The sequence below is a fragment of the Labeo rohita genome, chromosome 13 (genome assembly GCF_022985175.1).
Source record: "Labeo rohita strain BAU-BD-2019 chromosome 13, IGBB_LRoh.1.0, whole genome shotgun sequence".
NCBI classification, from domain to species: domain Eukaryota; kingdom Metazoa; phylum Chordata; class Actinopteri; order Cypriniformes; family Cyprinidae; genus Labeo; species Labeo rohita.
Genome location: NC_066881.1, coordinates 12,112,291 through 12,124,544, shown reverse-complemented (window position 1 = coordinate 12,124,544; position 12,254 = coordinate 12,112,291). Strand labels below are relative to the sequence as shown.

General features: G+C 35.4%; 1 protein-coding gene across 7 annotated transcripts in view; it reads left to right on the top strand.

Annotated features, from left to right (window-relative positions):
* The window catches only part of slc4a11 (solute carrier family 4 member 11), a 98,704-nt gene that overhangs the window by 16,251 nt on the left and 70,199 nt on the right, over positions 1-12,254 (top strand). For 5 of the 7 annotated variants that reach the window (XM_051126491.1, XM_051126498.1, XM_051126493.1 and 2 more), the window contains exon 2: positions 9,911-9,961. In XM_051126491.1, coding sequence (XP_050982448.1) covers positions 9,911-9,961 — 51 coding nt within the window. Of the gene's footprint in view, positions 1-1,433; positions 1,562-2,489; positions 2,566-9,910; positions 9,962-12,254 lie in introns of those variants that run through there. The other 2 variants (XM_051126497.1, XM_051126496.1) reach the window with 2 other exon arrangements.

Sequence of the window (12,254 nt, the reverse complement as noted above, 5' to 3'; positions counted from 1 at the left end):
GGCTAAACCCAGCATTTAGGTTAAAAAAAAATAACCTAGCATTTTTTAGAGTGTGACATCTCGTCCTTGTATGTCGAGTTGCATAAAATAATATAATTTACGGCACAGAAAAAATATTAAAAACACCCCATTAAAATGACCCAACAGGAAGAACCCAGCATTTGGGTTAAAAAAATTACCCAGCATTTTAGTGTAGCTAAAATGTTTCCTACTTCAACGTAAATTGAACTAAATTGAATTAAAATGAACTAAAATTAATTGAATTTGGCATGACAAAAATTAATGGATAGTTTAATCAAAATACAAAACTCATTACTTAACAAAAAAATGTAACTGTTAATTGTGGGGGAAAAAAAGTAAAATCAACTAATGTCTACACTCTAAAAATGCTGGGTTAAAAGCAACCCAGTGATGGGTGAAATATGGACAAACCCAGCATAGTTAAATGTTTAACTCAACCTTCTGAGTAGTTTTGTTTAACTAAACTGTTGCTTAAATATTACAATATATCTTGTTTAAAATGAACCCAAAATAGGTTGGAAATTAGCATTTATAAATATGTTCAATAAATGAACATTTCTGATTTACTTGAATAAATAGTAATTAAATAAAAAACATTTTAAAATTGCTTATTAATAAATATTCACCTTTTGATTATTGCTGATGCCTCTAGTCTGATTTTTAATTTAGCCTATTTTAGGTTCATTTTAAGCCAGCCATATAGTAATTTTTAAACAATAGTTGAGTTAAATATCACTACCCATAAGGTTGGGTTAAACATTTAACACAACTGCTGGGTCAAAACAAGCCAGTTGCTGGGTTTGTCAATGTTTCCCCCAGTGCTGGGCTGTTTTTAACCCAGCATTTTTTAGAGAATGAATCATTTGATAAAATGTACTTTGTTTGTACATACCTTTTTAACATATTGTGGTTATAAAAAAAAAAAAATGCCAGCATGTAGTTACTTTATTTACACTGCTGACCTAATGAGCTCACTCTTAAACCAAACCATACCGCAAAACCTGGCCCTAACCTTAACCATATCCCACATCAATAGCAGCAAAAGGGTTTTACTGTGCAACACCAACACAATAATTACACTGGGTTACACCTTAGTTTAATGTGTCCTTGTTACAGTTTAATTGCACAAAAATGTAATGTAAAATAACAACTTGTTCTTACTGTAGGGTTAGGTTTATAATTTGGTTTGGTTAGGTTATAATTTAGTGTTATTAATGTAATAAGTAAATTAAACTTTGCATAATTATAGTTAACTATGCATAGTGTACTGTTATTACTGTACCATTACTGTTACTGTACATACCACATTTCTTTTGACGTAAGTACATAGTAGAGTCAGTGAACAATTACAGTAAGCATTGTGTAACATGATGCATCCAAAGAAGGCGCATCAAGATGAGTCATGACATGTTCCATGTCAATAACGAGACTCGAGAACCAAACTTTCTTAAGATTTTTTGCCGCTCGACAGCCTCTTGCCGATATTTATTTTTAAATCTATGCAAGAAAGAAAGTCATTAGGATTTCATATTACATGAGGGTGAGTAATATTTATTTTTGGTCAACGGTCCCTTTAAGAAAGTACAAAATGTACATTCGATTTGCAACTGTAAATGTTGATTTAGTTTATAATCAGTTCTGTGGAACTAGATGCTTCACGGCTGCATAACTTCCGATGCCCTTATTATGAGTTCGATTTCAAAGAAGAATATTGTGTTAAGGTTACTGTCTCGAAGCAAGCCGCGAAATCGAGCGGCTGTCTTGTGTGACCTAGCACCTCGGCGATGAGCTCATTTAACTGAGTGTAAGAGAAAGAGAGAAAGAGGGAAGACAGCTTTACAACACACTCCCGCCTTCACACCAGACAAACAACACATCCACCTCAGCCGCGCGCAACAACACGCTCGCTCTTGCACTGTTGTTTCATCTTGGCGCACTTTTATCTGTAAATTTGCATTATTCGCCAGAGAGAGTTAGTCCATCCCGACTGTATTTTTCTAGCGTGTCTGGTCTTGTCTAAAAAAAAAAATTCAAAAATGAAAGCGAGAGAAAAGGAAAAGGAGAGAGTGAGTGATACCGAAGAATATTTGATGTTTTATGCTCTTTATCTTGAGTATGAAACTGAATAGATGCACAGGCTGTTTGTGGTTTTGTTGCACACTAACCACATACATGAGTATTTCTTAACAACTAGACCACCAAGCTTTAAAGAGACACCCCTCTCACTGTTCACTGGCGCAGAGAGCCTGAAATTGCCTTTGTGTATGTGTGTGTGTAAAGGGAAAGGACTCGCTGGTTAGTCTGTGACTCACACATCAGCTTATCTCTGTAGTTAAACTGCATCTAGTCATGGTATTAAATACACATGCAAACAGTGATGATCTGTGTGCTTGAGAGTAAAACTACACTGACGTTCAAACACACGCACACACACAGTAAAGACCTGTTCTGCCAGCTCGTGCTTCCTGTTTGCCAAGACAGCACTTCCTGTGCTAGTATGATGATCAGATATTAGGAGTTTGTTCGCTACCCCGCCTGCACCAGGTATTTTCTGTTTGCTTTAGATTTGAGTTATCGTTTGTACATGTTTCCTTGCATTAATGCGATTAGCAGAAGATTTATTCCAAAAACAGCTTTTGTTTAGTCTTTTCGTCCCTACTCTTATCTCTCACTCTTTCAACGCTTTGGCTTTGATCACATCTCCACGTGAAAAATATTTTTTTTCCTCTGGTTTGCGGGAAATGTGATTATAGAAGAGACTGCTCAGAAAAAGCGGGATTTGAAAATGCTTGAAAAGAGTTTTGCATTTTAAACATGAACCGTAAAAATAACAGCTTGATGCGAATGCAAACTTAGCTTGTTTGATTAGATGTGAGGTCTGCTTCAGCCTGCGTACCGTACCTACAGTAACCTCTAAAGAGGAAGTGTGATGCTTAAGCCATACCCACCCTTGGCCCAGAGTGATTTAAGGCTGAAAGTGCCGCAGCACCACTTCCTCTATCGGTCCTGCTTACTTTTTTTCTTTGCATATCGACAGGCGGTGAGAGGGCGGAAATAAGCATGCGGTAACTTGACATTAGAGAAATATCTTCAGATCAGACGTTGAGCCAGGGGTTGGTAAAGGTTGGTCACACAGTATCCATAGCTGGAGGCAGCAGAGACGAAGTACCCAGTGAAAGGTCAGAGTGGGGGTAAATAGCACAGTGACTGCGTCCCCTCCGGAGGGCCTGTAGGCATGGCTGGGCTGAAGGTGTTTTGTCTGTAGGGACGGTTCTGATGAGAACACGCGCAGAATACCAATCGGCTACTGTGTCGTCACTGACTTTGAATGGCATGAGAGGGAGAGAGTCGTTTTTTCCGTCTGCCTCGCTGACTTACTCGTGGCTTCCTAAATGATTTTACGACGGGAGGACATTTAAAGAATTATGGGTTTGCTGGCTCAAGCCATTTATGCAAATGCCAGTGCATGCCGTTGATTAGAGCTGGGTGGGTTGCAAGCATCATGTAATAGTAGCGTATGAGGCGGAATGCAAAAATATGCCTGTTTTCTGCCTGAGAATAGTCATTGTGCTGTGGGAGGGTGACCTTATATGGTGACCTTGGGGGTTTTATTGTGATCACAGACCTCAGACAGTGTAAACACTGTATTTGATTTGACGCAAACACCTGTGAGAATGTAAAGGGTTGTTTGTACTGTGGATAGGTTTGTGTTGTATGGTGACGTACCTGGGTTTTGATTGTTCAGATGCAACAGTATGACCTTAAAGGAGAAGTTCACTTACAGAACAAACATTTACAGATAATGTCCTCACCCCCTTGTCATCCAAGATGTTCATGTCTTTCTTTCTTCAGTCGTAAAGAAATTATGTTTTTTAAGGAAAAGATTTCAGGATTTTTCTCCATATAATGGACTGGTATGGTGCCCAGAGTTTGAACTTCTTTTAAATGCGTTTAAATGCGGCTTCAAACGATCCCAAATGCGGTTGTAAATGATCCCAGCCAAGGAAGAAGGGTCTTATCTAGCGAAACTGTCTGTTATTTTCATGAAAATGTATGTTCTTTATAAAGTCAAACATTCGTCTTGTCTTGCTCTGCCTGAGCTCTGTGTATTCTGGTTGAAAACAGTTAGTTTATGTTAAAAAACTCTTCATCGTATTTTCTCCCTCAACTTCAAAAATCATTTCAAAATCATCCTACATCACTACAGAAGTACCGACCCAGTCTTTGCAAAGTGAACATGATCGAACACCCTTAACAAAAAAGGTAAAACAGCGATGTAGAATGATTTTGAAGTTGAGGGAGAACATGAGATGGGAGTTTTTTGACATACCCTAACTGTCATGAACCGGAACAAAACAGAGTTCAGGCAGAGCAAGACAAGAAGAGCATTTGACATTAAAGAGTATATAAATAGTATTTCGCTAGATAAGACCCTTCTTCCTCGGGTGGGATCGTTTACAACCGCATTTGGGATCGTTTGAAGCCGCATTTGAACTGCATTTTGGAAGTTTAAACACAGGGTACCATTGAAGAAAAATCCTGAAATGTTTTCCTCAAAAAACATAATTTCTTTACAACTGAAGAAAGAAATACTTGAATATCCTGGATGACAAGGGGGTGAGTACACTATCTGTATTTTTTTGTTCTGGAAGTGAACTTCTCCTTTAAAGGATTAGTTCACTCCAGAATTACATTTTCCTGATAATTTACTCACCCCCGTGTCATCTAAGATGTTCATGTCTTTATTTCTACAGTCAAAAAGAAAGGTGTTTGAGAAAAACATTACAGGATTTTTCTCTATATAATGGACTTCAGTGGGGATCAATGGGTTGAAGGTCCAAAATGCAATTTCAATGCAGCTTTTTTACTCTACCCTGCTTTTTTTAACCAAAGTATGCAGATGAAGAACTAACTGTGTGTGACTTTTCCAGTGCGATTAGATAATGCATGAAGCCATGCATTGCAGAACTAGTGAAAGATTAACATTTGTGGTTAGAAAGTATAGAAATAGTTTTTTTTTTTTTTAGAAAATGGCTGATCGTTTCGTTAGATAAGACCCTTGTTCTTCAAATGGCGTAGTGTAGAGCCGTTTAAAGCTGCATTGAAACTGCAATTTGGACGTTCAACCTGTTGATCCCCACTGAAGTCCACTATATGGAGAAACATCCTGGAATGTTTTCCTCAAAAACCTTAATTTCTTTTTGAATGAAGAAAGAAAGACATGAATGTGTTGGATGACATTGGGGTGAGTACATTTTCAGGAGATTTTATTTCAGGAGTGAACAAAAGTGAGCAAAAATCTCGTGAAAACTCCAGGAAGGGTTTACTGTTCACAGAACTCAAACATGAATTCCATTGCAATGATGATGAGTTTTAGCGATCAAGAAGTGTGAAGTAAGTAGCCAGACATTTAAAATTCAACATGTGTGCTACCAGTCAAAAGTTTCTGAACAGTACGATTTTTTATGTTTTTTAAAAAAGTCTCTTCTGCTCACCAAGCCTACATTATTTTGATTAAAAATACAGCAAAAGCAGTAAAATTGTGAAATATTTTTACTATTAAAAATAACTGCTTTCAATTTGAATATATTTTAAAATGTAATTTATTCCTGTGATCAAAGCTGAATTTTCAGCATCATTACTCCAGTCTTCAGCATCACATGATCCATGAAATCATTCTAATATGCTGATTTGCTGCTCAAGAAACATTTTGTATGAATAAATGTTTTTTTTTTGTTTTTTTTGTTTTTTTTTTGCGCAGCAAATGAGAATAATAGAATGATTTCTGAAGGATCATGTGACTGGAGTAATGATGCTAAAAATTCAGCTTTAAAATCACAGGAATAAATTCCATTTTAAAATATATTCAAATAGAAAACTTACTTTAAATAATAAACATATTTCAAAATTTTACTGTTTATGCTGTACTTTGGATCAAATAAATACAGGCTTGGTGAGCAGAAGAGACTTCTCTAAAAATATTAAAAATCTTACTGTTCAAAAACGAAAGATACGACCAACATGATATCTGATGCAAAGCATTTGACTTTTTGGTCAAATTTCACAGTTTTAAATTAAAAGAAGCCTGCATCATTTATGTGATGGAATTTGTAATTGAATGTGATGTGACAAGAAGCATTAACAGAGCCGTTTCCAGCATATTAGGCATAGAATTAAGAATGATTGTAGACATTTTTAAAAATGCAAATATTTTTCGCAAATAGCAAAAATGCATTGCAATAGATTCTAGCACAATTTTTCTTTCTTTTAATTTTTTTCTTTATATATTTAAATCCTGTCACTTTTAAATTAAATTAGAGTAAATAAAAATGACATCTGCACCCATTACAACATCAGTTGTTCCCCTAGTGTTTAAGGCCTTGACTTAATGTAAAAGACGTGTGTGTTAAGTCACTTGTTTAAATGCCTTTGTGTGTGTCTTTGTGGGTTGTCACAATACTAATGAGATCACACTGCCTTGAGACAGTACGACATATTGAACAGGCTGTTCTTCTGTTGCTCACAACCCTGGTTTGGTTGGCATCAAATTAGTAATACCACAGCTGTCGGAATAACCCTCAAGAAATCATTGTATAAAATGATTTAGGTAGTGACATGAGCATGAGTATGTTAACTTAGCTATGTCTTTGTTATATAAATCTTCAGTCTTCAGTGAAAGTTTTTATTGATTTTAAATAAGTGCTAATTTAAGGCACAGTATGAGGGTTGTCAGGCATGCAGAGGCCTCTCATGTTGGACTGGCCAGTTCAGCTGATTGGAGTTTCATATCAGCTTTATATTCAGACAGCCTGTTTCCTGCGCTGACACATTCTGCTTTTTCACATCCTGCAGAATATAACGGCACAGCAGCTCGTGTTTTTGGGCTGTCACCGAAGAGAAATATGAGACAAACTCTCTGTCAGTACATCTGATGTAGTCTGTTCTCTGTACGACAGGATGGAATATGTGCAAGTTATTTTTTTTGTGTGTGTGCATGTGTATTTTTTTCATGCTCCACTATGTGAGTGCTGTGGTGCACTTGTGCCAACCGTACATGCATACTCTCTTTAGACAGGGTGTTTTGCTGGAAAGAGAGGTACCTGACAATTAAGGGAGTCAGAAAGTGGGGAAAGAGAAACCTCAGTCACGGCTGACTTCACCTCATAAATATCTCCTTAAACGGCACCAAATGAATGTAGGCCACAGGTGTGGGAGTATGTGTGCTGGTTCCATGTGCATGTGTTTATGCCTGAGTGTGAGTATGTTGGAGTAAATACGTGAGTTTGTGTGTGTTTGTGTGGCTGTTTAGTGACCATCATAAGGGCATGAATAGTGTACAGCATATCACGTGTGCATATTCACTTGATTCTTGAGACATGGGACAACACATGAGACAACTTCACATTATGTTTCAGCTTTAAAAGAAATCAGAGATTACCATTTGAATGTTCTGAACACAAACTATTGTTCTTAGACTATAACTCAACATTTCATATCCATCAAAATTGATATGAAATGTAATAACAACAAAGATATAAATAAACATATTTTACCTACTATGTCCCATGGAAACTCATTTCCGCCACTGAATGAAAAAATAAAAAAAAGGTATATGCAACTTTTTATCTCACAATTCTGACTTTTTTCTCGCAATTGTGAGTTTACATCATGCTATTCTTAATTTTATTTCCCAGAATTGTGAGATGTAAACTCGCAACTGCGAGTTATAAAGTCAGAATTGTGATATATACTTGCAAAACTGACTTTTCTCAGAATTGCAAGTTTATATTTCACAGTTGTGACGTTTTTCTCACAATTGCAAGTTATAACCCTTATAACTGGACTTTATAACTTGCAATTGCGAGTTCATATCTCCCAATTCTGAGAAAAAAGTCAGAATTGCGAGATAAAAACACAGTTGAAAGAAAAAAGGCAAAATTTTAAACTCACATTTCTGACTTAATAACTCGCAATTGCAAGTTCATATATCACAGTTGTGAGAAAAAAGTCAGAATTGCAAGAAAAAAGTCAGAATTATGAGAAAAAAAAGTCAATATTTGTGAGATAAAAACTCTCAGTTGTGGGAAAAAAGTTAGAATTGCATATTGCATATCAATCTTTTTTTCTTCCTCAAAACTGGGCTTTATAACTTGCAATTGCGAGTTCATATCTCACAATTCTGAAAAAAAAGTCAGAATTGCAACATTAAAAACTCGTAGTTGCGAGAAAAAAGTCAGTCAATTGCAAGATACAAACTCACACTTGCAAAAAAAAGTCAGAATTGTGAGGTCAAAATTCGCAATTATGAGGAAAAAAAGTCCGAATTGCGAGATAAAAAGTTGCAATGGCGAGAAATAAATCTGAATTGTGAGATACAAATTCACAATTGTGAGAAAAAAAATTACACAATTAAAACTCGATAAAAACTCGCAATTACAGGAAAAATTTCAGAATTGCAAGAAGTCAGAATTGTGAGATAAGAAGTCATAATAACTTTTTTTTTTTAAATGTATTTAGTGGTGGAAACGGGCATCCATAATGTTTTGACAGAAGTAGGAGGCTAATTTTTAAAATATTACTCTTTGAATTTTGAAGTTTGCAATTGCAGGAAAAATTTCAGAATTGCAAGAAAAAAGTCAGAATTGCGAGACACAAACTCACAGTTGCAAAAAAAAGTCAGAATTGTGAGATAAAATCTCGCAATTGCAAGAAAAAAAAGTCAGAATTACAAGAAAAAAGTCAGAATTGGCAGATAAAAATTTGCAATTGCAAGAAAAAAAAGAAATGCAAGACACAAACTCACAGTTGCAAAAAAAGTCAGAATTGCGAGATACAAACTCACAATTGCGAGAAAAAAGTCAGCATTGTGAGATAAAAACTCGCAATTGTAGGAAAATTTTCAGAATTGCAAGAAAAAAGTCAGAATTGCAAGAAAAACGTCAGAATTGCAAGAAAAACATTAGAATTGCAAGAAAAACATTAGAATTGCAAGAAAAAAGTCGGGACTAAAAGAAAAAAGTCAGAATTGGCAGATAAAAATTTGCAATTGCAAGAAAGTCAGAATTGCGAGATACAAACTCGCACTTGCAAAAATAAGTCAGAATTGTGAGGTAAAAATTTGTAATTGTGAGAAAAAAAGTCACAATAACCGTTTTAGTTATGTAGTGGTGGAAACGGGCTTCCATAATGTTCTGACAGAAATAGGAGGCTAATTTTAAAAATATTACGTATTGAAAAGGTTTTGTCAACACCAAAACCTTATAAAAATCAGAGTCTTCATCCTGAAGATATTTTACCTGCTGTGAGTTGAAAATTTCAAACATGTCGGTTTAATAGTCGGTTATTATTATTATTATTAATAATAATTATATTTTTGAAATAAATATAAGTAATCATAATATGTCAGCTCTAAATTGTGCATAAATTATTTGGGATTTTTAAATAATTTCTCTCATTTTAAATTAATCTTTTCTCCCAATCAAAACTGTAGTCTTTTCTGTATTTGTGTGTTGACAGTTCAATAGATGCAGCCATCCCGTACTCTAAAATCATTAAAGTGAATTGCTAGATTGATCGATATTTATAATAATTATTTTACACATTATTTTGGTATTTGTTGGTGAGAGGAAAAACACATTTCAGGGAGAAAATAGAGGCCAGAGACAGCACCCGAACATGTTGAACAGATTAATCCATAATAATTCCTGGATTAATTCCTGAAATAATTTTTTGTAGCCTGTTTTGTCCCAGTACTGAAGAATCAGTGCTTGATCAGACCTGCTTTATTCTCTTACAGAAATCAGAAACACGTACTCACGCTGTGTTATTTTACACACGCTCATAGTTATTTGACGTCTTTTGTTAATTGTGGTTTTAATTTCTCTTGCAGAGGCTCCCTCCTCAGGGATGGCTAAGAATGGATACTTCTATCAAGAGATGGGTGAGTAAATGTTTGTAGGAGTTGCTTGGTGTGTGTTTGTTGTTCGACACATGGCCTGGAGGAGAGGTGTGAAGGTCACGCTGAGAGTAAAACACGGGCAGAAGGAAATTCCCTCCTACAGTATTTAAAGCATGCCCTCATTTCTGACTTGCAGAAATATTCAAATCGTAAATATTTCCGGATTTCTCATCTGCGTCAAAGAGAGACAAGTTTTCTCCCTCAGATTTTGCTGCATTGAAGCCCAATGCAGCAAAATCCGAGTTGAAAAAAAAAAACCAAGTGTCTCTCTCTAGTGCCTGGAAATGTTGTCTGTAAAATTAAATGTGCAAAATTTGTTAGTGCAAGGAAAGCTTGTGGCATGTTCTCAAGTATTCTCTCATTATGTCATTTCAGAAATCACTGTTTATGTCATCTCTCTCTCTCTCAGTTCAATTCAAGGGGATCTTGTTTATACGTACGTAATTATAACAAAGTATGGGGGGTATTTTCAATAAATGATTTAATTTGTTCATGAATAGGCTTTCAGTGAATCAAACACTTATGAATATGATCAACCACGGTGCTCTGAGCTTGAAAGAGCGAGCGAGAAAAGGGGAAAAAAGGGGAGCGCCGTCGTCGGGGAGAGGAATATCCTCTCGCCCGCTCACCGTAGGTCCAGGGCGGTAGAGTCAATGAGCACACGTGGATTAACAGCCCCCTCTCCTCTCCAGCTTTACATAGAGAATAATAGAGGGAAGGATTAGTGAATAAATGAATAGATGAGGAGAAAGATATGGAACCGATAGCCACTCACATGCCACATTCAGCCAGAGAAGCGAGAACAATAACGAGCTGCCATGTGTGGATAAATCACAGCTTCAGCCACACTCTGGCTACACAGTCACATCTGTGGGGTATTAAACCCCAAGAACACTTTGTATTCACAAGGAGAAAAGAGAGAAATGTATGGATCATTCAAGCCTTGTCGTGTTTGTGTTGAGGAATTAAAGGAAATATCAATTTTTAGGGTCAGCAGAGGACAGTGTGCTGTAGGTATGCATGTAGATATGAAAAATGCAGTAATATTAATAACGATTAGTAGTAGTTAGATATTTATTCTATTCTATTTTATTTATATGAAGAGTAAATTAATATTGTGCTGTTGTAAATGAATATTGTATACTGTGCTATACTGTAAAAGATTACAGTAAAAAAAAAAATACATTTGTGGTTGCCAGAAATTCACTGTATAAATTCGATGACAGTGTTTACGGTGTTCCAGGATATGTTACAGGCAGTGTTGGGAAAGTTATCCTATTTAAAATGAAATTAGTAGTGTAACTATTTGATAAAAACTCACAATTGCGAGAAAAAAGTCAGAATTGCAAGAAAAAAGTCAGAATTGGCAGATAAAAATTTGCAATTGCAAGAAAAAAAAGAAATGCACGGCACAAACTCACAGTTGCAAAAAAAAGTCAGAATTGTGAGATAAAAACTCACAATTGCAAGAAAAAAAGTCAGAATTGCAAGAAAAAAGTCAGAATTGGCAGATAAAAATTTACAATTGCAAGAAAGTCAGAATTGCAAGATACAAACTCACAATTGTGAGAAAAAAGTCAGAACTGCAAGAAAAAAGTCAGAATTGGCAGATAAAAATTTGCAATTGCAAGAAAAAAAAAAAAAAAAAAAGTTGCAAAAAAAAAGTCAGAAGGCACAAACTCAAGAAAAAAAGTCAGAACAGAAAAAAAGTCAGAATTGGCAGATAAAAATTTGCAATTACAAAAAAAAGAAATGCAAGAAGTTTCAAAAAAAGTGAGATGAAAAAACTCACAATTGCAAGAAAAAAAGTCAGAATTGCAAGAAAAAAGTCAGAATTGGCAGATAAAAATTTGCAATTGCAAGAAAGTCAGAATTGTGAAATGCAAACTCACAACTGCGAGAAAAAAAGTCAGAATTGTGAGATAAAATCTCACAATTGCAAGAAAAAAAGTCAAAATTGTGAGATAAAATCTCACAATTGCATGAAAAAAAAAGTCAGAATTGCAAGAAAAAAGTCAGAATTGGCAGATACAAATTTGCAATTGCAACAAAAAAAAGAAATGCAAGACACAAACTCACAGTTGCAAAAAAAGTCAGAATTGTGAGATAAAAACTTGCAATTGCAAGAAAAAAGTCAGAATTGCGAGATACAAATTCACAGTTGTGAGAAAAAAAATCACAATTGCAAAATAAGAGCTCGCAATAGAGTTTGTATCACGCAATTCTGAGAAAAAAGTCAGAATTGTGAGATAAAAAGTCACAATAACTTTTTTTA